The sequence below is a fragment of the Podospora anserina genome, chromosome 3 (genome assembly GCF_000226545.1).
Source record: "Podospora anserina S mat+ genomic DNA chromosome 3, supercontig 2".
Lineage (NCBI taxonomy): Eukaryota > Fungi > Ascomycota > Sordariomycetes > Sordariales > Podosporaceae > Podospora > Podospora anserina.
The window spans coordinates 232174-260078 of NW_001914856.1; the positions used below are offsets into that span (position 1 = coordinate 232174).

Genomic DNA, 27905 nt, shown 5'->3' on the forward strand with positions numbered 1-27905 from the left:
TTTGATGGTATGCAAAACCATCAAAACCTCGTTCAGGATCCTCACGACACGACGTTTGAGTGGTTCGTGCATGCAGCGAAATCGTTGCAAGAAGAGGCGCAGCGCGCAGCCAGGGAAAAGTTCACTGGTTGGCTAGAATCTGGCCACGGTGTATTTCACATTTCCGGGAAGCCTGGCTCTGGTAAATCGACTTTGATGAAATATCTGATAGAACACACTGCGACATCTGGACATCTCAACGTTTGGGCCAGTGAGTTGAGCTCCCTGGGCTTAAAGTCAAGCCTCGAGAAGATGACTCTAGAATTAACCAGCTACTGATTGTTCACTTTCAGACAGTCGAAAACTAGCGGTCGCTCAGTTCTTTTTCTGGCGGCCCGGTACAGAGCCTCAAAGATCTCTCGGCGGGCTCTATCGGACTCTACTTCACAATGTCTTTCAAAAGTGCCCAGAACTTATATCCGCCGTCATGCCTTCCTTCTGGCAAAGGTTACAATCGATGCCGTGGCAGCTGAGCTCTGATCTCGAGGTGACGGAGAGCACAGTCAAGGCAGCTTTCAATCGTCTTATCAGTAGTGAGGTGGCCGAAGCATTTCCGAACCACTGCTTTTGCCTTTTTATTGATGGCCTGGACGAGTACGAGGCAATAATCCAGACGGACCATACAGATCTGGCTGCACTACTCAACAGCTGGGCAGAGGCGGGCCTTTCATCTCGCAACATCAAGCTGTGTGTCTCCAGCCGTGAATACAACTCCTTCATGAACCTGTTCTCCGACGACAGGCGGCTGCGGCTTCATGAGCTTACTCACAGCGACATGGTCGCCTGTGTAAGAGACAAGCTTGACCGCATATCTGGGTCGGATGGTTTCGACCAGTTGGTCGAAGACATTGTGGAGAAAGGACAGGGTATTTTTCAGTGGGTTGGGATTGTGGTCAAGAATATGAGATACGAGATCGACAACGCAACTACCGAGGCCCAAGAGTTCAAAGACTCGCTGAAGATGCTGCCAAGCGAGATAAACGACCTCTACAAGCACATATTTGACTCTCTACGTGATACAAAACGTGCATACCGCACGTTGGCAAGTGTTTCCGAGGCAATGGAAACAGGCGTTGCTTCCTTTTCCGTGGATGCCTACTCTTTTTTTCAAGATTATGAGCGGGACAGGAGTTTCGTTGTAGGCAATTCATTTCCTGCCACGACAGAATCATCACGGCACAAGCTTGGTAAAACACGCCTCCGTGGGTGGGGCGGTGGACTACTCGATACCAGAACAGTCACCCTGGGAGGAGTCCGACGGCTCTACGCTGCGCATCCATATACGATGGAAGTTGTGCAATTTACCCACCACTCGGTCAGAGACTTCCTTGAACACCCCGATGGTCAACAGAAGATGCTGGAGCTTCTTGAAGGCTTTGATGTCTTGGACGCAATTTCGCAAATGCACCTCGCAGATTTACGAATGATTCGCGAGAATTGCCCGGGCTTCGATACCTCATATATATTATTTCGTGAACGGCACAGGAATGGCTCAGACAAAAGTCCCTACATTTTCCTGGATGCATGGGATAAATTCTGCCCTGATGAAGACTCTCTTGAGCCCAGCCCCGGGCACTATGACGTCCTTCTTCCAGCGGGCGACAGTGCCTATGGGTTAGCAACTTGTGCATTTTGGGGTCAGAGGGTGGTCCGTGACATAATAGAAACAGATATCGGGTGGATGAACCGCCCTATTTCCACCGGCATCTGGTTAGGGACGTCCAAGTACCCACCACGGAAAATGACAAATGACCCAACTGTCACCGATAGCTCCCACAAAGTGGGGTTGCTCGCAAATCTCATACTTAACTGCCACAGAGAGAGAACAACTCATGAGGAAGAAGACTTTGCCATGTTGGACTTTCTCTTTGACAAAGGCCTAAGCGACCCAACACATCTTGGGGCCAGCATTAACAGAAGTCGCGATGTTCAAGTTGAACCGGACGTGGGCGGGATGCCTCAATTGACCACTTGGCACCGTTTCTTACTGTATGAGTGGATGTATCAGCATGCGGAACGAGTATGGGGTGGTCGCCTACCGCACGAGCAGCTTGACGCAAGATTTGGAGAAGCGGTAGCGTGGTTTCTCAGAAAGGGCGCCGACCCGTACTTCTCTGCGAGAATAGAGTTTGTCAGGCGGCCATATAACGAAGACGAGCTCGAATCAGTAAGTCGAGATCGACAAATCAGCGCTTATCGTGGCCCTCCCATCCGTCCCAACAGCCTTCGCAGCTTTCGAAAGATAACGATTCAGTTTCGGAGGAGGACGGCCAATGGAGATACAGAACAATTTGTTGTTAAAGAAGAGATCCCCGTTTGTTTCCATCTGTAGAAAAGAAGGCAGTGGAACGATCATGCATCGTTGCAAGATTGGGTGCAGGATCTTCAGATGGATTCCAAAGCCAAGACGGAGCTACTACGGCTTGTAAAGAGAAAGTCACAGGAGCAAGCCACCCTTGATTTCTGGAGCAACATTTTCTCAGCAGCATACGGCTTATCTCACGCGGCGTTTGGAAACGGTCAAGCGCCTCCTTGGGCACTTTTTTCAGGATCATATCACCTTGTGATCCCAATTTTGGCGCCCCTTTTGCTTACCTGGGTTGTTTTGTTGCCCCTGCACAGATTTTTTCCACCGAAAACGTTGCAGGATGAGAGGGATTTGGCTGTTGGATTTACCTCCATACCCATCTAAACAATCTTTCGTATGTTGTCGCACTGAGCCCCCGAAGTTGGATATTCTCATGTAGCTTCACCAGTTAAACATCCGAACACCTGTCCTGGAGGAACCTTGATTGATGGTGAATGAATCTGGCAGCCATCAGTTGTCTGTAATAGAATCCTACATGGATACTCCAAGCTCCCTGATGATTATTGATGTTTGATGAAATCTGGTACCGTTGGGTGAACAATAAACAAAGGTGGCACAAGCGGCATCGGAATCCTCAAACACTCTGAGGGACCCAGTCTCGGACCATCCCATTTGCAGAGGCCGCCACGAGCTTTGTGCAACATGACCACAACCTGCTTTTGTTTCTATTGTTACGGCATCTGACGAGAACACACCATAGCAGGGAGTTTGGTCAAATTTCTGCAACGTGGTGAGAGGACTGGGAGAACCGTCAAGGTTGCAGATGATATCCTGTATTCGGTACCTTCCCATAATCACGGATGATGCCACTTATACCCGAAACATAACATGGCCCAGTCGTGGGTGGTGCAGATAGATGCATGCACCTGTGCCATGATCATGACGGCCGTTGGCTGCCAAGGTCTAGACCTCCATCGATCTGCCATCCCAGCTTTGCTTGGCTCGATGCTCCGAACAGGTGCAGCCAGTTCAGCTACCCTGTTCCCTGAGCTGTTAGCCTTTTTAACACTTGATGCCGCATCTGATAGCAGCGATGAGATAGCAGCCCAACTACCCCGCACACCACTTTACGTCATGGCAACAGGGATCTGTGCTGCTGTGCTGCTGTGGACGTCAACACACGCTGAAACTCAATTCCTTGTTGGCCCATTGCGCCGGTCACCTTTCACGATTGCCAAGGCACTGATCGGGGTGCACTAGCTATTTTTTTCTTGTTTGGCGTCTTGGAGTCCCTATCTTTGCCGGCGCTGCTTTTGTTTTTGAGACATTTCTCTTTTTCTTCCTCTCTATCCTCTCATTCCTCGGTGCGACGCGTTTCTCTGGTCTTGGGTTCAGATCTTTCGCCAGGCTATCTAGAGTAGCAGTAGTGGGACATCAAGGTTCACGATACCAACCAACGTTTCCCAGACAACCACCACTTCACACCATGGGAGGCCTAAGCTGGAGAAAACTTCTCGGCTGGGATCGCCATCCTAGTGACGGCCATCGTCACGATTATGACAGCTGGTGGCATGATTCTCGTCGGCGTCGTAGGTCTTGTCCATTCTCTCTCCAATTGCCGGATTGCTGTTAACGCGCCAAGAAGTGCTCCCCCACTACCACGATGAATCTCTCGAGTCTGCCATTCCTCCACAAGCCGTCACCGAAGTAGCCCTCCGATTGCGCCACCTGATCGAGCAGTGTGTTCCTTGCGAGTTGAACCCCGATCTGGTCACCCGCCCTCACAGTAAGGTCATCACCACCAAGGTGATCAAAGCAGCTAAGGAGGCCGGTGGGAAGGAGCACGGCGCCTGTGTGGTGTTTTGTCTGCTGGTGAACAAGCGCTGGTGGAAACACCAGAGTCTGGTTGAGTTATGGGATGCCGATTTGCATAACCTCAGGGCGGTAGCTTGTGAGGTTATCGCCAAGCAGATGTAAGTCGTGTTTCTGTGTCTTGAGAGCTCCGGCAACAAGCTGACACACCACAGTATCGAGACTGAGAATGATCCTACTTACCTCATGCACTCGGTCCTCCTCAAGCGGTACTCTATCATCATTGATGGCAAGCCCACACCACCAGCCAATGTCGTTGAGCGAGCTGTTGATCTCCACGCCCTTAGAGTGATTGGTTCATCCGGCTACCAAAAATGCATCAACTTCCTCTGGAAGGGCTGGCTAGTCCAGGATGAAGACGACCCGTCCACCTTTGTGGACTACAAGGACAAGGACAACACGTCGTACTGCGCCCACCTCGACCCCGACCGCATGCGAGCACCCATGTACCAGAACGTGACGCAAATGCTCTTCTCCTTCTTCTATCTCACACTCTACACCCTTGCGATGAACTCGGTAAATGCCCGAGGAGAGATTGACCTCATCGAGGGGCTGCTGTATGTCTTCACCATTGGCTACATCTGCGACGAACTGTCCAAGCTCTGGAAAGCTGGGCATCAGATCCTGAGCTTTTGGCACGCATTCAACTCGGTCCTGTACGCGCTGGTGACCACCAGCTTGGCCATGAGGTTCATTGCGCTCAGTGCTGGGGTTGATGATCCGATCAGACATCAATACACGACGCTGAGCTACAACTTTTTGGCTGTCAGCGCGCCGTTGTTTTGGGGCCGGCTGCTGCTCTACCTCGACAGTTTCAGGTTCTTTGGCGCCATGTTGGTGGTGCTCAAGGTGATGATGAAGGAGTCGATGATCTTCTTTGCGCTGCTTATTGTGATCTTTATTGGCTTCCTCCAAGCTTTCATCGGCCTGGACTTTGCTGAGGATCAGGCGGCCGAGGACTTTTACTTTATCATTCAGGCGATGGCGAACGCGCTGATGCAGAGCCCGGATTTCAGTGGGTTTGATAAGTTCAGTCATCCGTTTGGACTGATTTTGTATTACTGCTTTACTTTTGTTGTCATGGTATGTTTTCCGGAGACTTGAGGGAGATTGACAGAGAGCTAACGAAGAGATAGGTTGTCCTCCTCAACATCCTGATCGCGCTTTACAACTCGGCCTACGAGGACATCTACGACAACGCCAACGACGAGTATCTCGCCACGTTTGCGCAAAAGACGATGACTTTTGTTCGTGCCCCCGACGAGAATGTGTTCATACCGCCCTTGAACCTGATTGAGATTTTCTGCTTGGCCATCCCGTTCGAGTGGTGGATGAGCAAGAAGACGTATGAACACCTCAACGATATCGTCATGGCTGCGCTGTACTCGCCTCTGCTGCTTGTGTCGGCCTATTTTGAAATGAGGACTGCCCAGGAGATCAGAGGGAACAGGGCCCGGGGCGAGGAGGATGATGATACCATTGAGGAGTGGGAGCAAATGTCTGACCACTTTGACTTTGAGGGTGACGGGTGGTCCAAGACTGTGGCTAGCGCAAAAAGTAATCTGGAGGAGGATGCCGATGTGGTCGAGATTAAGAAGCTGAAGCAGGAGGTGGAGGAGCTGAAGAAGATGATCGAGGGGTTGACCAAGTTTATTGCTGGTGAGAAGGGGCTTGGAAATGGCGATACCGAAGAGCTAAAGGGGTTTGACGAGGAGGGAGAGTCTAGTGGTGGTGCTTAGGGTTTAGTGGCTGTGGTATTTCCTATGGTTGTATGGTTGTTTGCATTGCTAGCGGGCGTTTTTTGGCTTTGGCGAGTACCGCGGGTGGTAGACCTAATTGCATCTGTGTTGACTAGTGTTTCTTTTCAGAATTTACAGACGACGTGGTAATATCGCGCTGCCCTAGGGTTGAGTAGAGCCTTGATGAGACTCTGGAAGAGTCACCTTATCAATCAGCACATGTCTTCCACGAGTCATTCCCCTTGCCATGTCTACTTGACCGGGACCGTAGGTAACTTTCCGATTTTACCCCTTCTAGCTCTCACTTTTCTTAGGTCATGTCAAGGACATGACGGCTTCATGCCCCAGACGCTTAGAGTACCTTCTGGCGTCTGGTTTTCATGACCGAAGCTACCATCTCCGGAGAAGATCAGCAGATGCACGGCAGCAGCCCCATAGCTACCACGTGGCTCCAGCACAAATACCGTTCAACCTTCCCGCTCGTCTATCTACGCAACATTTGTCAACGCGGGAAAAAGGAAGAGCACTCCCCGCTCGCCCGCCCAGTTGCCGACATTCGGGAACAACCTCTTCATGTTCCCCAGATTTCTCTTCCGTTCTGGGACAAGCTCTATGTCACCTCTGCCGGGAGTGCTACCCCCATGCCCAATCTGTCAACTAGGACTTCATTTAGGCAAACAGGCTAAACACCCACCATGGCGCTCAACTGGCCAGCGATATTGACACAAGGCGCTGACGGAATGAGAGCACGAGATTCCAGGCTGTCAACTTGGCCAAACCTGTTCACGTCTTGGCCATTTATAGCACTTGAGGTCGGTATTTGTAGCCTCCGAGGGGATGTTTACGGGGTGGTGGGACATCACCAGCACGAAAGCATATAAGTCTGTCAACACCACCCGTCACCACCACTTTTACCCCCAAACTTCCCTGCCATTCAACAATCCCCAAACTCACCACCCGGCACCACTGCCACAATGAAGCCAACAGCTCTCCTCCTCCTCGCCGCCACAGGCGCAGAAGCTCACTGTAACTAACCCACCCCCCTTTCCCCCTTTTTTGTTTCTCCCACCCCCAAGACTAACCCTCCGACCCAGACCGCTTCTCCAAACTAATCGTCGACGGCGTCCCGGAAACAAAAGAATGGGGCTTCGTCCGCCAATCCAAAAACTACCAGTCCAACGCCGGCGTCACAGACGTAAACAGCAACGACATGCGCTGCTACCAAATGCGCACCGGCACCGCCACCGCGACCGTCACAGCCGGCACCCGCCTCGGCTTTGTCGCCATGTCAGCCGTCACCCACTTTGGCCCCGTGTCCTTCTACATGGCTCGCGTGCCCGACAATGCAAACATCAACACGTGGGAGCCAGCGGGGAATGTGTGGTTCAAAGTGGGGGAAATCAGTGCCCAAGCGGGGCCGAACGGGCAGCTGGGGAGTTCGGAGCAGAATTGGCCTGCTTATAGTACGTTTTTCTTGCTGATCAAAAGTGTGAGAGGGGTATGCTGACAAAATTGATGTGGTAGACCAGAAGGAAGTGTACTTTAATGTGCCCAAAGAGGTGCCAAACGGAAAGTATCTTGTTCGTGTGGAGAGTATTGCTCTACACCAGGCTCAGTCGGCGGGTGGTGCCCAGCTTTACATCAACTGCGCTCAGGTTGAGGTTGTGGGCGGGGGGAGTGGGCGGCCGGGCCCGCTGGTTTCTTTCCCGGGGGCGTACGGTAGGAATGATCCCGGGTTGGTGTGGTCGTATTATCCTGTTCGGACGAGCTACAAGGCTCCGGGGCCGGCGGTTTGGCAGGGTTGAGAAGGAAAGAGGGGTGTTGTACGACGGAGGAGGGTTGTTCACAGCTATTGCAGACGTGTGTCGCTTGTCACAACAAAGCTGATGACTGAGATGTTATATCGTCTTCTGTTCTGGACATCGATTGCCGAAGTTATTGTCGTCCGCAATCCCTACACCACCTACCTTGTTGAACAGATAGAATGGCGTAGTTGACGGGCCCCAAGTCTGCAGTTCGACGGCCAGTGCAAGTGTGCCCATTCGTCCTGGCTGTCTCAGGAGCGTAGCCATTTCCGTCTGCGCGCTCCGCAACGTCTTTGGCATCGTGTCCGACCAAGAGCCGAGTAGAATTCGTTCCACTCAAGGCAGTGTCGGGGCAGTTCATGCCGACGGAGAATTTAGTATTGTCTCCGGTGCTGAACACGACGCCTGGAGCGCTACCATAAAGGCCAACTGGGTAGTCAAAGAATCTTGTCTATGGAGAGAAGGTCAGCATTTGTGAGTCATGTGCCGCAAGAGACCGACGAACCTTTCGATAGGTGCAAATGCCACATGGGTAGCCAGAGGGCTTCGCTGAGCTCTTGTCGGCGGCCGAGATCTTGCGCGCCACTTGGAATCGTTTCGCCGTTGATGCGATGATCCTCGACCATGTTGATTTCGGTGTTCGGTCCGTTGAGGACGAAGAGTTGGTTGACCGCACTGCATGTGTATGATCAGCATTGTGAGACCAAGACATCGTAGGATACGTGACTTACTCTTTCACATGTCAATTTTTAAGCACAAATTCAGAGCCTTCACTGAACGAAAAGATCATGCCCTCAGGCCAAATTCGATTTCCCCAAACTACATGTATGGTGGCTACTCGTACACCCAGGATACGTCACCCTCCCAGCCATCTCCATCAACACCAACATCAAAATGATGCCCAGCAAAACCCGAGCCTCCCAACGTATAGTATTCCTCTCATTAGTATGCAGCCGAACCATTTCCACAAATTGAGCTATCAGCCTCCCCCTGTGAGATCACCACAGGTTCGAGTTGAAAGGCCGGCCAAGCGGGAAGGGCGGAAACGCCTAACCACGTAAGCAAAACCCTCACAGTTCCGCGCCACTCGAATCACCGAGTCAACCAGAGTAATTGGACCTCTGCCGCTGTAAACAGACACCCCATGGTACCGCCCTTCCCCAAAGTAGGGGACATTTGGAATAGCGGTCGCTTTTGCCAGGGTTCAATCGGTTTGGAACTGTAGAGGATGGAGCAAACAAGACTCCTGCGGTCCGGTGAGGAAAGATTTATAATGGATCGCCAACCGCCATCGTGAGAAATGGCAGCTGCCGCAGTAGAATCGCTCGAAAATTCTCCCCGTTTTTGCGTCGACGTGATATACGACACAGGCAGCATGTCGAAGAAAAAAAAGAAAATGAGTGCGCTGCGACACCAGAGGTGTGGGCTTACTTGAATGATGGGTCCGTCGACGGGAGTCATCGGATCCGAAATGGCGAAATCGCCAGCGGGATCGGGGGATGGAGTTTTCTGGGCCATCGCCCTCTTCTTGTTTTGGCGGCAGCAGGGAGCGGAATCAACGGTTCGTAGTGCGGCAAATCGTCGACAAGCGGAGAATATACCCCGCCATGGGGTTCTGTTTGAAATCCTCTGTGCAAAAAGGCGGAGAATGTCAGTTCAAGCCTGGAATGAGTCGTTGCGATAGGCAAGTAGCGGTGTAACATACCTTTGGTCGACTTGCCAGGGTGGGATTTGTCCCATGAGTGCTTGTGAATCGGACCTGTTCCCATTGTATTGGATTGAATTAGTGCAAAGGCGATCAGCAAGAGAAGAACAGAAAAAGTCGTAATAAATATCAACTGAGGCGGATACTGGCATACCAGGGGAGTTGAAACCACTTGAGGCTGTGGTGGTGCTGGGTGGGAGTGGGAGGAAGAGAGATTGCTAGGTGGAAGAGGTTGGAGAGAGAAGAGAAAAGAGAGAAGGGCAGCAGCGGAAGCGACTTGATTTGTACCTGAAATTTTGTGGGGCCGGCAGAATTCTTCAGTGAGTGGTAATATAGAAATCAGTCGCGACTCGAGTCAGAACAAAACAAGAAAGGGGAAAGCGAAGGCCATGAATAATGGATGGAAATAACACTTATATGTGCGTGTTTAAGTGGTACCTGAAAATACTACACCATGGAGAGTGAGTTGACTTGGTCGTCGCGGTGCCATCCTCTTCTGCGCATGGCACTCATCAAAAATTCAGGGATATGTTAGATGGATGGATCCGCTGAATTGAAACAACATTAAGTCAAACAAAGTCGAATCTTGTCATCGATATCGGGTCTAAAATGATGCTGTGGTGTCAGTAGCATATGGCAGCAGTCAATAACCTACAAGTACCATTCAGGATGTTGATTTAGTTGGGTGGCGAGTGTGATGATTTAAGGAATTTACTTGCTTATGGTATTCGTCCACGGGTAAGAGTCTCAAGTGACAATGGCTCTGTACCAGGTTGACTAAGGTTTGTTTTTGGTATATAGGTATATAAGTCCCTGTTCCGCAATATGGTTATAATAACTCTGATTGGGTCCCGGCAATGCTCTGTTGGCGTCATAACACAGTCGCTGGTAACTTTGGATACCTTAATGGGACAACTTTCTACACTAGGGGCTACCCCCTGGGCTATTGTATAGCTTTTGTTATACCTTGGTGTGTTTATTTTCACACGGCCATGATGTCCAGGGTGGCTAATGAGATGGGACGGTGGGATGGGCCAAGATAACCTCATTTTTCTGTGGGATAGGTCAAAATCAACGCCCGTTTCATCGTACGTCTTACAGTATATCTTCCGAAGCCTTTGAAACCCCGAGGGCTATTCTAGCCCCCCGTCACAAGCGTTAACTTTGTTGTTGAGACAGTGGGCAAGGCCACTGTTCGCTTCTCTTGCGTTGGGCTTCGGCCCCCTGTTTCTTTCTTTTTTTTCAGTAAGATGGGCCAATTTGTGAGGGTTGTGGGATGAGCCGAAGCTCCGGAGCCGTGGGATGGGATAAATCGAGGGTCATCTCATCTCAACTCATCTTATTAGCCACCCTAGTTCTAGCTGTCACGGATGAAGTAGGTACTCGAAAGCTCTCCCTGTTTTGAATCGACTTGATGTCCAGACCAAGCAACACGACGAAGAAAAGAAAGAAAACCAAGTGCCGGTACACAAGATTTGCGGGCTTACACTGATGCTGGGATCCACCGGCAGCGACGACAGCATCGAATTTGGTGGCGGCAGCGGCGGCACGCTGAGGCGCGAGGGAGGCTGGGGAAGAGGGACAGCCGGCCGTTATCCCCAATGGCTCTCGGCCTGAGGTGATTGACTTGACCATGGATGACGAGGAAGACATGGTCAAAGTTAAAGAGCCCGAGCCTGAAGATGGCGAGCATGTCGTTGTCTCCAACCCGGGTGATAGATTGTTTCTACCCAGAGAGATATAGGCCCCTGCCATGAGGTTGGCGCCGGTCTGGGCATTTTTTCTGCGCAAAGAGTTGACAAGTCAGTCCAAGGGCTGAATAGATAGCGATGGGAAACAAGTTTAGAGGTCTCTCAAAGAAGCGGCGCTGTGTTTGTATTCTTCATCCAAGCTGAACATCATGGTCGCGCGCGTAAACGGAGTGTTTGATGAATAACACGGTATCTGAGCGCGAAACTCTGTTTGGATATGATCTGAGCTTGACCCATATGTCCGTCAACAAGCGCTGCTGTATTTGTCCTTCTTATTTAAGCTTCAATTGATGGGATGGTGACAAAGAATGATGGCTTAAATAAAGCGTCGACTGTACATATATCTAAAATTGTTGCAATTATCGTATGTCGAGCTTCGATGGGTACCGAGCTTGAATGAAGTATGATCTGAACAATAACACATGAAACTGCTGGTGACACCCCCGTGGCACAGTCAACCGTCATGTCGTAAGGTAATATGTCCATAACACACTCTTTCATAGCTGCAATACGTCTGGCATATTCAGCAATGCTGCCGTTCGGATCAATGTTGAAGTCGGATGTCGTTAAAATGGCGGCTGTTCTTCGGCACATTCCCCACGTCAACTGTTTGGCCCCCACGTGGCGACAGCTGACGAAGAGCTGGCGGCGGGCCTGGGGTGGCGTCCCAGGAAAAAGGGACGCTAAGCCTAATTGGAGGCAAAAGCACACCTAATTCCATTGCATCCTACGGCCTTCGGCGCTGCGCTGTTCACGTCTCCGTCTTGCCGCCAAATTTCCCACGGCTCCGTCATCTCTTGAGCCACCGCAACGCGACGACCACCGAATAGAAAACGACCCGCCACGGCGACCATCATCAATGTGGACACCATAGACGGATAATCTCTTCTCACTCTCTCTTTTCCCTTCTTCTCTGCAACATCGGCCAGCCATGGCGCCGCTCGTCGATAACTCGCAGATTCAGTCCGCTGAACTGCTGCGCCCGCTGCCTCTGGCCCAGCATGCCTACATTTGGCCGTTTGCCATAATATGGCCCATCTTTCTACGATACTACCTCAGCGAGGAACTCTACAACAAACACATTGGGGCGCCGGAATGGACATTTGTCTGGGTTGGCTCTATCATCACTGTCCAGGCGCTGACCTGGCTCTGCACACACTGGAGCGTTAACCTTGATGCCACGTTCACCGCCCGGAAGGTCCGCACCATCGAGGATGCGAAACTGATCAAGGTTGTCCCAATTGCGAATGCCGGCTCTGCTGAGATTTGCAAGCTTGTTCGCGACAAGGTGAGCTCTCGCAAACCCCCGACATTCTGGCTTCTCGGAAAGCAAAGAACAAGTACAGGGTCTAATCTTGAAAAATATCCAGGTCGGAGGCAAGCCCAACCTCTCGTTCCTTTTCCAAAAGCGCCGTTTTCTCTACGATCCTGAGACCAAGAAGTTCGGTACCCTTGCCTACGACATCGATGCTAGCCCTGCCCCAAAGCTTGAGAAGTTCCAGAAATCCAGGGGTATCACCAGCGCCTCCGAGTTGGAGCGCCTCGAGCAGCACTATGGCACCAACACTTTCGACATCCCAGTCCCAACTTTCACCGAGCTCTTCAAGGAACACGCGGTCGCCCCGTTCTTTGTGTTCCAGCTGTTTTGCGTGGGTCTCTGGCTGTTGGATGAATACTGGTACTACTCGCTCTTCACCCTGTTCATGCTCGTCATGTTCGAAAGCACCGTGGTCTGGCAGCGTCAGCGCACCCTTGTTGAATTCCGAGGAATGAGCATCAAGCCTTACAACATCTACGTCTATCGCCTCGGCAAGTGGACTGAAATCCAGAGCGACAAGCTTCTGCCTGGCGATTTGGTCTCAGTCTCGCGCACCAAGGAGGACAGCGGTGTTGCCTGCGATATGATCTTGGTCGAGGGTACTGCGATTGTGAATGAGGCCATGCTCTCCGGTGAGAGTACTCCTCTTCTCAAGGATTCAATTCAACTTCGTCCCGGCGAGGCTGAAATCGATATCGAGGGTCTCGACAAGAACTCTTTCCTCTGGGGAGGCACCAAGGTCTTGCAGATTACCCATGGCAACACTGAAGAGGAGAGGCCTAAGCTTGCTTCAGGCGTTCCCGCGCCTCCTGACAACGGAGCCATGGCTATTGTCACCAAGACTGGTTTCGAGACTTCCCAGGGAAGCTTGGTTCGTACCATGATTTACTCTACTGAACGCGTCTCGGCCAACAACGCCGAGGCTCTGTTCTTCATCTTGTTCTTGCTTATCTTTGCTCTTGCAGCCTCTTGGTATGTCTGGGACGAGGGTGTCAAGAAGGACCGCAAGAGATCTAAGCTTCTGTTGGACTGCATTCTCATCACCACAAGCGTCGTGCCCCCTGAGCTTCCCATGGAACTCAGCTTGGCCGTCAACACCAGTTTGGCTGCTCTTGCCAAGTTCGCTATCTTCTGCACTGAACCCTTCAGAATTCCCTTCGCTGGCCGCATCGATGTGGCATGCTTCGACAAGACTGGCACTCTCACAGGAGAAGACCTCGTGGTTGAGGGTATCGCTGGTCTTGGCCTGGGCCACTCTGGCACTGACACCCCTAGGGAGACCGATGGCGCCCATAGCCATATGACCAAGGTCCACGATGCTGGCCTCGAGACCACCCTCGTCCTTGCCACTGCGCATGCTCTTGTCAAGCTTGACGAAGGGGAGGTTGTTGGAGACCCGATGGAAAAGGCTACACTCAACGCTCTTGGTTGGTCCTTGGGCAAGAATGATACCTTGACTAGCAAACCTACCACTGTTGCGACTACCGGCATTGCTGGCACCGTTCAGATCAAGCGCCGTTTCCAGTTTTCTTCTGCTTTGAAGCGCCAGAGCGCTGTCGCCACCATCCATGCCACTGAGAACAAGGCCGACCAGAGACTAAAGGGTACTTTTGTCGCCGTCAAGGGCGCCCCCGAGACGATCATGAAGATGCTGGTCACTGTGCCCAAGGACTACGAGGAAACGTACAAGTACTTCACTCGCCGTGGTTCCCGTGTCTTGGCGTTGGCTTACAAGCACTTATCTGTGGATAACGAGCTTGGTATGAGCAGGATCAACGACTTGAAGCGTGAGAAGGTGGAATCGGAACTTACTTTTGCTGGTTTCTTGGTTCTTCAGTGCCCTCTCAAGGATGATGCCAAGGAGGCGGTTCGCATGCTCAACGAGAGCAGCCACCGTGTCGTCATGATTACCGGAGATAACCCGCTTACTGCTGTTCACGTCGCCAAGGAGGTGGAAATCGTCGACCGGGATGTTCTCATCTTGGATTCCCCTGAGCACAGCGTGCATGGTGAGGAGAAGCTCGTCTGGCGCAGCGTCGACGACAAGGTTCAAATTGAGGTTGACCCCACCAAGCCTATCGACCCTCAGATTATCAAGACGAAGGATCTCTGTGTTACCGGTTATGCTCTGAACAAGTTCAAAGATCAAGTTGGCTGGAAGACTCTGTTGCGCCACACGTGGGTGTACGCCCGTGTTTCGCCCAAGCAAAAGGAGGATATTCTCTTGGGTCTCAAGGATATGGGCTACTACACTCTGATGGCTGGCGATGGTACCAACGATGTCGGTGCGCTCAAGCAAGCCCACATCGGTGTTGCTCTTCTCAACGGCACTCAACAGGATCTGACACGCATTGCCGAACACGCACGCGACCAACGGATGAAGGGCATGTACCAGAAGCAGGTCGACCTGATGAAGAGATGGAACCAGCCTGCGCCCCCCGTTCCTGCCATGATCGCCCACTTGTACCCCCCTGGACCCAGCAACCCCCACTACGAGAAGGCCATGGAGCGCGAGGCTGCCAAGAGAGGTGTCACAGTCGCCCAGCTCGCCAAGGCCAACGGCACCGACATCGAGACTGTGACTTCTCCTGCCGCTCAGCTAGCTCTATCTAACCAAGACCCGCGGAGAGCATTACAGCAATCTGATGCTGTGGCCAAGGCCACCAACTTTGCCGACAAGCTTCAACAATCCATGATGGACGCTGAGCTTGACGATGAGCCCCCTTCGCTGAAGCTGGGCGATGCCTCCGTCGCCGCCCCCTTCACTTCCAAGCTCCGTAACGTCATTGCCATTCCCAACATTATCCGCCAAGGTCGTTGCACCCTTGTTGCCACCATTCAAATGTACAAGATTCTCGCTCTCAACTGCCTGATTAGTGCGTACAGTTTGAGTGTTTTGTACCTCGAGGGTATCAAGTTTGGCGACGGTCAGATCACCATCAGTGGTATGCTCATGAGCGTCTGCTTCTTGTCTATCTCCCGCGCCAAATCCGTTGAGGGTCTGTCCAAGGAGAGACCCCAGCCGAATATCTTTAATTTCTACATCATCGGGTCCATTCTTGGCCAGTTTGCTGTTCATGTCGCGACACTTATCTACATTGCCCGGTTTTGCGATAGGCTTGAGCCGTAAGTTTCATCTTCCCCGCCTGCTGTCTACTCGCATGCTGACTTGAGCGTATTAGTCGCTCCGAAATGGTCGATCTCGAGGCCGAGTTCTCCCCCTCCCTTCTCAACTCGGCCGTCTACCTCCTTCAGCTCATCCAGCAGATCTCCACTTTTGCCGTCAACTACCAGGGCCGTCCCTTCCGCGAATCGCTCTCGGAGAACCGGGGCATGTTCTGGGGCATTCTTGGCGTCACCGCCATTGCATTTTCCTGCTCCACCGAGTTTCTCCCTGAGCTTAACCAACAGATGAAGCTCGTGCCCTTCACCGAGGAGTTCAAGACTACCATGACAGCGGTGATGGTGCTGGATTATGTTGCTTGCTATGCTATCGAAATCGTTCTCAAGTTCTTGTTCTCGGACCTCAAGGCGAGGGACATTGCCGAGAGGAGACCGGAGCAGCTTGAGAGGGAGAGGGCGAGGAAGGAGGAGGAACGCAAGAAGAAGGAAGAAGAGGAGGATAGAAAGAGGGAGGAGCAGGTGAAGGAGTTTGAGAGGAAGCTGGAGGAGAATAAGAGGAGGCTGGCGGAGGCATGGGGGAGGAATTAAAGGTTGTTTTATTATTTGGAATACATAAGGGGTTAGAAGTGTTCTAGAGCGGAGGGCACGTATTGATACCTTTGATGAATGATTGTGTCAGGGGTTGGGTGGGAACGGAAAAGATGGGTTTTGGGATTGGGTGGGTTGGGAGCGAGGGCTTTTACACAAATGTATTATTTTTAGAGTTTTGAATGTACAATAAAAGAATGTGATGTCATGACTATGGGTTTCGTGTTGAGATTGGCTTTGTGGCTTGGTGGTGTGGGATGGGCTATGGTGGTTATGGTTTCCAGTGTATCTACTATAAACGATCCACCTCTTCCTTGCTGCGCCCACTCATTGGCCACGAGCAGTATGTACAAAGTATAACCGCCGTTTTCCTTCTTGACAGCAGGCTAGACATTGGCCCTGTTTAATGTAACTTGTTCACCATCACCTGTGTCTACTTTTGAAACCGGATTCAGATGACTCCAACGCCACGCCAGCGGTCATTGGTTGGTTAAGAGATTGTATACCTCAGAACAAACACATGGCCTGCCTCCAAGTACCTAAGAGATAGATAGGGAAAGTAGTGCTGGAGCTTGGTAGTAAAAGGAGCCAACAACCTGATAACATTCTCCCTATAGCAAACATTTAGTTTGTCCGAAACAGCACGGGGTCCTCTCCTCTTCTGTTCATGCATGCTAACTAACACAGTCCGGTCGAATCCAATGTCCTGGTCAACACAAAGGTGGTAAGAGTGGAATCAATCATAACATTTTTGTGATAAAAAGAAAAGAGAATAGTTAATACAGTGGTGAAGGCTGTCTAAAGGCTACCTCGACACAAGCCAAGCAAAGCCACAACAAAAGAGACATCCTGCTCTATGCTGGAAAAGAACATGTTCTATTCGCAGAGGCTCCTTCAAGCAAAACGCAAACACAAGACGCCATCCCGTTTTGTCGCCTGCTAAAAAACACTTGTCTCCCAGCTGGACTGGTACCAGCAACCCGAGACATCCATCAACCATACTTTTGTTGCCCGCAATGCACCACACGCCCTCTCCTAGGTCTTTTTGTTTAGCCGCATTCATCACCGCCATCACAGTTTGCCGAGGTTCATCCGCACGAGGTCTTTTGGGCCGCTTGCCAAAAAGAAAAAGGCTAGGCCATGATTATTTTATTTGCTTGTAGGATAAAACGGCTGCATTTATTTGCCGGGGTTGGAGGCCACGAAGGCAACACCCTTCTCGATGTTCTTCTTGAGGTCAGCGAAGCAGGCCTGGAGGAGACCCTCCTCGATGGCGTCAACCTTGCCGACGGGGAGGATCTTCTCAACACCGTTGGGGCCGAGCTCAACCTTGGAGCTGAAGAAGTCGATGCCCTGGTCCTTGTAGAGGGGGCTGTCGACGAAGGTGGGCTCAATGACGCCCTTCTCGCCCTGAGCAGCGCGGAGGACGGAGTCGGCCATGCGGGCACCGGCCATGGCCATGGAGAGGGTGGCGGAACCGGCACCATCCTTGGCCTTGACAACCTCATCACCACCGAACTGGACACGCTTGACGAGCTCGGCGTCGGAGGAGAGGTCGGGGTGGTTGGACTGGGAGAAGAGGGGGACGATGGTCACACCGGAGTGGCCACCGACAACGGTGATGTTCTCATCCTTGGGGTCGGTGCCCTTCTTCTCGGAAACGAAGCGGGAGGCACGGACGACGTCAAGGGTTGTGACACCGAAGAGGCGCTTGGGGTTGTACACACCCTTGGACTTGAAGACCTCGGCGCAGATGGGGACGGTGGAGTTGACGGGGTTGGAGATGATGAGGATGTTGGCCTCGGGGCAGGACTCGGCGCAGGCCTTGGCGAGGTCGCGGACGATGGAGGCGTTGGTGTTGAAGAGATCATCACGGGTCATGCCGGGCTTGCGGGGAACACCGGCGGGGATGAGGACGACCTCGGCGCCCTTGCGGGTGCTGGCGCGGCCGCTGGGGGTGGCCTCGTCGCCCTTGCCGGTGGCCTTGGTGTTGCCGTGGGCGCCATCAGCAGCAACGCCTGTTTGAGGGTGGCAAGAACTGTCAGCTATTGATGGGACGAACGCGAGGCTGAGGCTCTCGGAGCTAATTAGCTCCAAGGTTCGGACGACGTACCAGGGGCGCCACGGATATCGTAGAGGGCGAGCTCAGTGACTCTGGGGTTCTGCTTCAGGAGAAGAGAGAGGGGCTGGCCAATGCCACCGGCGGCACCGAGGACGGTAACCTTGGAGAGCTGTTCAAGTCAAAACCAGTCAGCGCATGCCATTCATCACCCCGCACTAGTGCTTGGTGGTGGTATGTGCAGTGGTGTTGGCGATGGTGCATACCTGGCGGGCCGACACCGAGAAGGCGCGGGTCTGGATTCTGGAGGCAAACATTTTGACGGTGATGATGATGGTCTTCGTGCGGCGGCAACGAGGATCTGGAAGGGGAGGTAGTGGTTCAAAGAAAAACAAATGCACCGGTCGAGAGGGAGGGAGCGGGTCGTTGAGGTAAAAAAAAGTTGGACCGATCCATCTTTAGCCTAGCGCTGTTGGGGAGGGCCAGGGGTGACAGTGGCGGGCCATTCTCGGAAGGATCGGACCTCGGAAAATCCCGCTGGACGGCCAATGAAATCGATCCACTTTTCAACCTCCGCCTGTCCTTGCCCCGGGGGATCAACGAGTGACGTCTTCGGCCGAGAGGGAAACTGGATTTGTTTTCTTCGATTTTTGGATGCATGATTGTGTCGCTGGGTTCTTCCTGTTCCACGGCTCAAGTTCGAAGCCCGAGATGCCCATCAAATGCGGCATCAGGACCCCACCACCACCTTGCAACTCCCGCCAAAACGGAATGTGGGGCATCCAATTTTTCCGCCATGTTCCAAGAGCGACACCGGACGGGCCGGGTAGCCAATGGCTTTTCGGCTTCGTGAATGAGCTCTCGGCTTCCACACATCAGGACAACGGACTGTCGGACCTCCTCGAGATCGGAGCTTGATGGACGCGGCTGTAAGAGCGTGCCGAGTTCGATGTTAGCATATGATGCCGAGGTGCTCCACCTCCGCATTCCCGGCATTGGTCTGGTCCTTGGCGATTCGTTGGTAACTGTGCTTTTCCTTTCTCACCGTAGTCAATGATGACCAGCATCCTAGACCTCCCGTTGGTCAGAGAAGCTGTCATAAACTGGACTGGCCCGGTCTGGCGTAGACATTCACCACGTCTTGGTGATAGCCAGCCGAATCTACGTCGTTGATTTATTGAGAGCATGTAGCTGAGCTTAACCCTTGCAGCTTTGTTGACCAGCATATAATCCGCTCCCACGGCCAGTAACCTCACCCATATCACCAAATCGGGATTTAACCCTACAAGACCCAATGTTCCTTCAATTGAATGTGTCTAACATGTCTTCGAGTCCTTCATTATGAGGGCACAGAAGAGGACGATGGCCGCGAAGACCAAGCCAGCAACGCTATATCTCAATTGGAGATGTTCATCCTAGCTTAGGATGTTTACTGTCGCTCACTGACGCTGCCGGATATGTGCTTGGATGGAAGACGCTCGCTTGGGAATGGAGCTCGACGAGGTTTCTCGCGCTTGCTTGCCAGATGGAAGATGCCCTCGTTTGCTAACGAGACAATGATGAGATTCTCTGGCGTCTGGTTACCCGTCTTGGGGGGTGGGAATGTCTTCTTGATGTCATCCAAACATCTTCAAGACAAAACATCTACATTGGCATCCACTTCTGAAGCTGTTTATATTCACCTTTGTGAATACATGATGGCTATTTTGCCTCTGAAATGAGGTAGCAGCTAAATCTATAGCAAGGTTGGTATAAATAAACATCTCTACACATCTCACTCTAGGTGCCCCAAATAAGCTGTGAAAAGTTATTTACCTGGTACTTTCTCAAAAACAGCTCATCAACCTTTTGCGTGTTAAATGAGTCTGAAGGGGCTCCTTGGATAGCTTTAATGTTCCCATGGTGCACGGGGGCACGGCTTGGAGAGCCTTCTTATACCTCACCTTTGTCACCGCCACTTTGGCTATCTACCAAGTCAAGTATCACGATATTTAACAGCCTCCAGTCCACGTTTTAAACTAGGTAGTGGATCAAAGTCCCTTGACTAGTCTTGATAAGTCTTGAAAAGACTTTTGGAAGTACGTTTGGCCTACTTCCGAATCGAATTTCAGAACAACCCGAAAGGTTCAAAAGGTCTATGGTTGAACGACAATATCGCAATGTCATGTAAATGAGAGGAAAGGTGATGTCTTGTTGCACGTACCCAACGAGTCGCGCTATCTTGACATGCAAATGGTGATATCCATCTTGGTTTGCATTGACATGGAAACTCATGATATGTCAGGTTACAAGCAGCTACATCGGCATACTGTCAATTACAATATCTTCAGGAATCTCAGCCATCAACCATAGGTCAGAACACATGCGCCCTGGCAGGGGATGATGAGTCTGACGGCCCACCACTCAACCCCAAGCCCCTTGCCCACACTCCTGTGCCCTGTTAAGCGATGCAATATTTCAGCAACCCACAAACGTAGCTTTCAGCCCCCCACCAAGGCGGAACAGAGGGGCCGGCCAGGCAGGAGGAGCGGGCGCAGCGGTGTTGTCTCCCCAAGTCAAACGAAACCCCTACACTTCCGCACCACTCGAATCACCGAGTCGGCAAAAGCAGGAGTCGGGCCTGTGCCACTGCCGAAGCAGACCCCCCAGCTTTCGCTAGGTTCAATCGGCTGGGAACTGTAGAGGGGTGGGGGGCACGCCAGCACCCACAGTGGTGGTTGCCGAGATCTCAAAGGTGATCTCCGACTGCCATCGAGAGATGACAGTCGCTGCGGGCGAAGGTTCCAAAGCTTTCCCCGTTTTCCGTTGACCGGGTACGGCCCCACGAATGACGGGACGAACCGAGAATCTAAAAAAGAAGACCGGATGCTGGGGACACAAAAGGGGGTTGAGTGGGCTTACCTTGAATGTCTGATGTCTTGGGGACCTCGGGGGCGGCGGTGGGGGGATCTGGAGAGAGTTGCCAAGACACTCAAACGTCAGAATCGATTCCATGTGCATGGCCCGAGTGGAGGGGAAAAGAAAAGGCTTGTGCAACAAAATGAAGTTCTGCAAAACATACCAGCTGGGATAGACTTAAGGCCGCAAGGGCGCGCTGCTGAGGTCGCAGGAGGGGGCGGTGGACGAGGGTCGTTATCGTGACTGAACGACTAAGTGTTGGTATGCTTGGACAAAAAGGTAAGAAGAAAAGAGAGCGGGAGTTTGCGAGGAGAGGTTGAATTTATACCTACAATTATGGGACTGGGAATTTGCAAGCAGCCGGACTTTGCAAGCGGGCACAGATCGCAGAGATACACCTATTCTGGGGCATTCTGTTTGGCTCTTTTCACCTCAAGAGTTGCTCCGACCAATAGGCTGACGCGTAATCCGGGTGTTGACTTTTGAAAAGGTTGCTCATGAGTTGCTCGTCTTCACCCTCTTGATCCTCCGGCATATCCTGCCAGGCTCCACAACACATCATCCCTCGCTGATTACTTCAGAGGGGTGCCTGGAGAAGCGTCTGAGGAATTTGGGTCGGTTGGGCAGTGTTCGTGATAGTTCAGAATAGGCCTAGGTAGACAGAAGGTCTGCTCAGCGGAGATGTAGGAGAAAGGAGCAAAGGCTCAAATTACCTTATGTCGAGAGAATTCATCTCTAGCAAACAGCGTCTTCGTGGAGGGTTGGGCTGGCATCAGAAGCTGAACCCTGGCGGATCAACCTGGGTGCACAGGGAGAGGACCAAAGGGCCACAGACTGGATGCCCTGTTGGGGGGTTGTCTCATTCAGTCAGCACCCCTTCCTCTTCCCACCCCATATTATCAGATTGGAAGCGCAGGACTTCCTTCGCGCCCCTCTTCTACCCACAGTCCTTCGTCTTCCCATGACCACACTATTCCCAACCGATACCATCGCTGCCCCTGTGCCTCCATCTTCCAGTCAACTCGGATGTATGTGTTTCTTTCCTACCACGCACCACAGCCACAGCGAAACCCTTTGTTTTCATTTCCCCCCCTCCTTCACTTCCCTTTTTCTCCTCTTTTCATTTGGCTTGAATGGCGGCTGATCGTTATTGTAGCACAACAGATTGCGTTCAAAACTGAAAAGTAGAATATCCTTCCTGACTTTGACGCGACAGCATTACCAGGACTCTGGTACGTATCCCCTCTTCTCCAGGAAAATGGTCTATTCTCTCCGATGAGTTTGAACTGACAGTTTCTTTTCTGACAGCCAACTCCACGCAATACCATCGCCGATCCGATGTCCGATTCGGATCCTGATCCCGATCCCGGTGCTGATTTCTGTCTTGCTTCTTCCCATTGCTCGATCAAAATTAGACACACCGACAGCCTATCTGGGATCTGTTAGCCGAAAGGGATTGCTGACTTTCATATGCCAAAGTCTTCAGTTGGGAATGGCATGGGCGAGAGACGAGGGAGGTAGTAGAGGTAAAAGAGGCCACCAAGACCCCATGGCCATATGGCCGAAGGATTGCGTGCCCGCTCTTCCTGACATGAACAAATGGCGCTCTGCTGCAGCCGAGGTGATCTGATTGTGGCCAACTGGGAGAACGGCTTGTGTTTCATCTCGAGGTTCTAAGAAGCTACTGGTTGTAACCACCTTCTGTCGGTGGTGGCTGAGGCAAAGAGACTGAGCTCTAATCTGAGGCGAAGAGACTGAGCTCAAGTCTGAGACGGTTCAGATTTAGCTTCAAGGTCTAGTCGCAAAATTGGAGGGAGAGAAACACCGAAGCGGTTCCAGGTTCTGTGGTCATGCTCTCGTGAAGCCCGGCGCACTAGATCATAATGTTCATCCTCCAGTATCAAAACATCTGTTGACCTGCTCGGTCCGCTCCTGTGAAACAATGCCCCCGTTGGCACTGCAGTCCATGTATGGCTTGCAACGCGACGGTATGCTCTGGAAAGCTTCCCATTTATAACGAAACTCCCTCCCGGAACAGGCTGAACATAAAGAGCCAAGAGAACCCAGCGGTTGTCACTATTCAAGATATCGCACCCAATGATCGCCATCTGAACCTTTTCCTCATCGTCTTCGGAATCGTGGATTTCGAGTACATTTTTCGGCACCCATGTGCGGTCCTCAACCAGGATTTCGACAATGTTCAAGCGTACTGACAACCCAACATTGGTCATATAGAAAGGAGCGAGGTTGCGAGGAGCCCATAACCCAAGAGTCGGTGGGCAGGCAAATGCAGCAGGTGAACTGGCTAGAAATCCACTACTTGACACATCTTCCTTCCACACGAAAAGACTTTGGTCAAAGGACACACGCATGATCTCTTTTTGTAGCCGACGGAATGCCTTCTTGCCCCCCTCGCCATAGAGAATAGGCATGCAAATGTTGAAGATGCCCATGAGGCTGTAGGTTATGTCTTCGCTGCGTGTGGTATGTCGCTCTGATGCCCATCCCATTCGTTCCGATATGCTCACCTCGGAGACATTGTCACGAAATAGAAGACAGGCGTCGCCAATCTTAGTGATGTTCGAGATAACGCTGACGAGGTGCCTGTTTGTGATGGGTTGCCATGTGGCGTCGAAGAATGATCTTGTCTCAGGGGCAAGGAGCTCTTGAAGGGTCCAACCGCGTGTGAACCACCGACATGGCCTTAAAGCATCATCAAGCTTGGCAATCGATAGGCTTCCCCAGTCAGCCATCGCTTTGGTATCGGAGAGGTAGACGAGGCAGTCTCCTGAGTCGTAGTAATAGCGGTACATGGAGTTGATGGCCTCGGATAGGTCGGCACTGTTGCGCTTGTCGATGCAGCAGGTGTCTACCCAACCATATTCGTAACCCTTTTGACTTGCGAGGCGGCAAAAGTTGGTGATCTTTGCGAAACCGGTCTTGTTGGTGATGGTTTCGCGCAAGCCCTGCATCTCCACAAAGGTCACTTCCTGACTTGGGACATCCCAGGTATGGGACAGGATGGCATAGGGTGGAAGGTCATTGCAGAACTCTTCTAGTTTCAAAGTGATTGTGTTGAGAAGCCACATAGTGATGGCAGATGATGATCATGTTGTAGGGTTTTGTTGATTGTTCAGGGAACATTTCTCGTGTTTACGTGCGGGGAACGGGACCCAAGCATGTGACCCAGCGGCCAATGACCTGCTACATGCATGAGGACATGCAGCCGAGCTGAAAGATTGTAACCTGCTATCAACATCAACATCATTTCTCTGTCTTGGTACAACTTATGATCGTTAGATGGCTCTAGTGTTGAGAGCCTGAATTCTTACACGAGGTTCCCTGGTATTATGCCCGTCAGGGGAGAGGTCGTCGAACAGATACAAGTTGATTATGAATGACAATTGGCAAGGCATAACGAAGGACGATGAACAGTAAATTGCATTGAGTAGGTAGTGTGCTTGAAGCGGCCAGGTGGGTGGTTATGTACCCGTGGACCTTATGTTGGGCGCCGCCGCCTGCTCCCAGCTGTCCTTGGCCTTCTCCCGCCAGAAGCACACGCTGAACAGGTCACCTGGGAGCTCCTATTCCACCTGTAGCACAACCTCCGCCGACTTGACACCATTCGCCGTGGCCGCCACTGTAATCGCCCCCGATGCTCCAACCTTTGCACGCACAATAGCCAACGCTCGTCCTCGAAACGCTTTCCTCTCCTTTGACGGGAACGCAACCATATCAGTCGAGTCTCCATTATCCGTAGTGACAATGTCACCAGGCCCAGTGATGGAAAATGTGATGTTGGGTTCCGCGGTGGGAACAACATCGCCCTTGTCGTCCACGACAGCAACACTGACAAAAGAGAGATCCTCGCCGTCAGCTTTGATCGTCGCGCGGTTATGATACGTCGACAACCGCAACTGAGAGGCCGTCCCGGTAGTCCGAACTGTCGCATTCGCCCATTCATTCCCATCCTTGTATGTCACGACACGCACCTCTCCTGGCTGGTAGGTGACCTGGTCCCACCGGAAACGATAGGTGTACTGCGCCTTCTTCTGTCGACCCTGGGACTTGCCGTTGACGAAAAGCTCGGCTTCGTCACCCGAAGAGTACACATGAACAGGCGTGACTTGACCGACGCGATTGGGCCAGTTCCAGTGAGGCAGGATGTGGGCTATCTTCACGCTTGGGTTCCATCTTGACTGGTAAAGGTAGAACCGGTCCTTGGGAAACCCAGCAAGGTCGATGATGCCAAAGTAGCTGCTCCGAGAGGAATCATATGGCGTCGGCTCTCCAATGTAATCCCAGCCTGTCCAAACAAACTCACCCGCAACGTACGAATACCGATCTTGTGCCACAAAGACCTTGTCAGGTGAAGCACCCCATTCCATGGCGTACAGGTCATACGAACTGACTTGTCTAGTAGTAGGATCGGCGCCAGGACCATTCGCCCGTACAATCGCGTTGTTGCTGTTCACCACTGGGAAGAGGTATGTGTCCCTGGAGCTGACCACCGACGAGCTCTCAGTGCTGAAGATCAACTTGTTAGGGAACCGTCCCCGGAAGTTTTCGAACGTTGGCGCGCCGTTTCCTTTGCCCTCTCCCTGATAGTTCAACCCGATAAGATCAACAATCGAGACAAAGGCCGTGTCAGGCCCAGCGTTGTTCATTCCGACGGTGGACTGTCTGGTGGCGTCCTCCTGGCGAACAATATTTCGAAGACGCTCAGCTTGTGCTGCACCGTTGCTGCTTCCCTGCTCTGCGACCTCGTTTCCAAAGGACCAGGCCCAAATTGAAGGATGGTTGCGGTCACGGCGAACAAACGCTCTGAGATCTGGCTCAGACCAGTCGGCAAAGATGGTCTGGAAATCGTTGCGAGTCTTGTGGCTGCCCCACGTGTCGAAGATCTCGTCCAGAACAAGGAAACCCATCTTGTCAGCAAGATCGAGCAGCTCAGGCGCTGGAGGATTGTGTGAGGTTCTCATCGCGTTGGTTCCCATATCCTGGAGCATCTCCAGCTGACGCCGAGCAGCCGGAATGTTGAAGGCGGCTCCCAACGACCCAAGATCATGGTGCTGGCAAACACCCTGAATGTACACGCGCTGACCGTTGACACGCAGTCCATCGCCAAGGTACTGCAGAGAGCGGATGCCGAAAGGAGTTTCGTATGTGTCTACCAGCTGGTCCCCAACGTAAAGACGGGTGATGGCAACATGCATATTGGGCTCCTGCGTCGGACGTGGACCCCAAAGCTTTGGGTTCTGCACAGTCGCTGATGCATTCACAGATGCAATAGACCCTGGGGAGACGCTGACTGTGGCGTTAGAGAAACCACCGATCTTTGCTCCCGCCTTCCCCGAGACCGCATCGTAAGAATGAATGTCAGTGACGACCTGGACCTGACCTGCTGCGGCGGTTGTTGCGCTGTTCTCCACCTGAACAGTGAGGTCAAGCGTTGCCGTTTGAGCTGACGAGCTCCTGGTTTTGACGAAGGTACCGAACTGGCCGACGTGGATGGGGTTTACTTTGGTCAACCAAACGTTGCGGTAGATCCCTGCACCTGGATACCATCGCGACGACTCAACGGCTTGGTCAAGGCGAATAGCTAGCTGATTGCTTCCGGACTGCAGATACGGAGTGAGGTCGACACGGAATGAGGCATAGCCATACGGCCATCCACCAGCGATCTTCCCATTGATCCAGACCGCAGCATAGGACATGGCGCCGTCAACCTCGAGATACACAGATTTCCCCTCGTCGCCCGGGTTGAGCGTGAACTTCTTGCGGTACCATCCAACCCCCTGGATGGGAAGACGACCCATGTTTCCTCCGACGGGAACATTGTTGCCGACATAGAAAGGTCCTTTGACAGCCCAGTCGTGAGGCAGACTCAGGGCTTCCCACGAGTTATCATTGAAGTTTGCTTGGGTGTAGGTGACGTTGGGTGGCTCGTTGGATGGGCGCTTGGTGCGGCGGGAGGCATCATTGATGAAGTTGTTGGCTGATGGTGTAAGCCATGGCTTCAGGGTGTTGTAGTTGAGGTTGTCAGGATTCGAGGTGAAGCGTTGGAAACGCCAGTCCGCGTTCAAGCTTATTCTTTCGCGAGTTGCTGCTTGTGCGAGGACTCCAACGATGAAAAGCACCACTGCTACCAGCAGTTGCCGCACGACACTGGAGGCCGCACAGCGCGAAGACATGATGAATTAGGCCTACTCTGGCCAGCACCTACCGTTCGTCTGATCTGATCAAACAATGCGGCAACATTTAACCTTAAAGTCAACCTCAGACGGAAAGACTTCATCTCCATCCTCCCCATGATCTCGACAGCAGGTAGCCGTCACGCTGGCGGCTATCATCTCAACCACTGCCTTCTATTGGGGCGCTACAATTTGTCCTTGTCAGGAGACAGTGGATAGCTGTCGGGCAGTTCCCCTCGTGGTACATCACACAATCATACCGTTGCTCTCACATGGCAAAATATTTCTCCATCATAGCCTAAGTTGCAGATCGATTCCGTTCCTGTGATACTTGTCGCCCAATCACCGCCCGGCAGAGAGTGGTACAATATTTCTCCAGTGTTTCAGTGAACGTTACCTCGAGACCCTCCTATTTGTTGGTCACGGCCCCGCAGATGACATGATAGACTTGTGGTGAGGTTGTGCACGAGAGCCGTTATGCCGGTCTTGGCGCATGAGGAGATACA

At 52.2% G+C, this 27905-nt stretch overlaps 8 protein-coding genes across 8 annotated transcripts; 4 read left to right on the top strand and 4 right to left on the bottom strand.

Annotated features, from left to right (window-relative positions):
• Window positions 1-9: 9 nt before the first annotated feature.
• PODANS_3_2560 (uncharacterized protein) lies at window positions 10-2371 on the top strand (the record flags this gene model as incomplete). Its single annotated transcript, XM_001908987.1, has 2 exons — window positions 10-250; window positions 348-2371. The coding sequence occupies 2 exons, from the start codon at window positions 10-12 to the stop codon at window positions 2369-2371; spliced, it is 2265 nt and encodes a 754-aa protein (XP_001909022.1).
• Window positions 2372-3833: 1462 nt separating this feature from the next.
• Window positions 3834-5958, top strand: PODANS_3_2570 (uncharacterized protein; the record flags this gene model as incomplete). Its single annotated transcript, XM_001908988.1, has 4 exons — window positions 3834-3936; window positions 3993-4320; window positions 4375-5302; window positions 5356-5958. 4 exons carry the CDS (start codon window positions 3834-3836, stop codon window positions 5956-5958), a joined length of 1962 nt encoding a protein of 653 aa, XP_001909023.1.
• Window positions 5959-6932: 974 nt separating this feature from the next.
• On the top strand, window positions 6933-7763 carry PODANS_3_2580 (uncharacterized protein; the record flags this gene model as incomplete). Its single annotated transcript, XM_001908989.1, has 3 exons — window positions 6933-6984; window positions 7053-7421; window positions 7483-7763. The coding sequence occupies 3 exons, from the start codon at window positions 6933-6935 to the stop codon at window positions 7761-7763; spliced, it is 702 nt and encodes a 233-aa protein (XP_001909024.1).
• Window positions 7764-7893: 130 nt separating this feature from the next.
• On the bottom strand, window positions 7894-8389 carry PODANS_3_2585 (uncharacterized protein; the record flags this gene model as incomplete). The annotated part of the gene is made up of 2 exons (XM_001908990.1): window positions 7894-8192; window positions 8269-8389. The coding sequence occupies 2 exons, from the start codon at window positions 8387-8389 to the stop codon at window positions 7894-7896; spliced, it is 420 nt and encodes a 139-aa protein (XP_001909025.1).
• Window positions 8390-12150: 3761 nt separating this feature from the next.
• On the top strand, window positions 12151-16248 carry PODANS_3_2590 (uncharacterized protein; the record flags this gene model as incomplete). Its single annotated transcript, XM_001908991.1, has 3 exons — window positions 12151-12507; window positions 12590-15663; window positions 15720-16248. The coding sequence occupies 3 exons, from the start codon at window positions 12151-12153 to the stop codon at window positions 16246-16248; spliced, it is 3960 nt and encodes a 1319-aa protein (XP_001909026.1).
• Window positions 16249-17427: 1179 nt separating this feature from the next.
• PODANS_3_2600 (uncharacterized protein) lies at window positions 17428-18624 on the bottom strand (the record flags this gene model as incomplete). The annotated part of the gene is made up of 3 exons (XM_001908992.1): window positions 17428-18266; window positions 18362-18479; window positions 18574-18624. The coding sequence occupies 3 exons, from the start codon at window positions 18622-18624 to the stop codon at window positions 17428-17430; spliced, it is 1008 nt and encodes a 335-aa protein (XP_001909027.1).
• A 4341-nt stretch (window positions 18625-22965) lies between these two features.
• PODANS_3_2610 (uncharacterized protein) lies at window positions 22966-24294 on the bottom strand (the record flags this gene model as incomplete). The annotated part of the gene is made up of 1 exon (XM_001908993.1): window positions 22966-24294. The coding sequence occupies one exon, from the start codon at window positions 24292-24294 to the stop codon at window positions 22966-22968; it is 1329 nt and encodes a 442-aa protein (XP_001909028.1).
• Window positions 24295-24789: 495 nt separating this feature from the next.
• On the bottom strand, window positions 24790-27399 carry PODANS_3_2620 (uncharacterized protein; the record flags this gene model as incomplete). Its single annotated transcript, XM_001908994.1, has 1 exon — window positions 24790-27399. One exon carries the CDS (start codon window positions 27397-27399, stop codon window positions 24790-24792), a length of 2610 nt encoding a protein of 869 aa, XP_001909029.1.
• Between the last annotated feature and the right edge of the window lie 506 nt (window positions 27400-27905).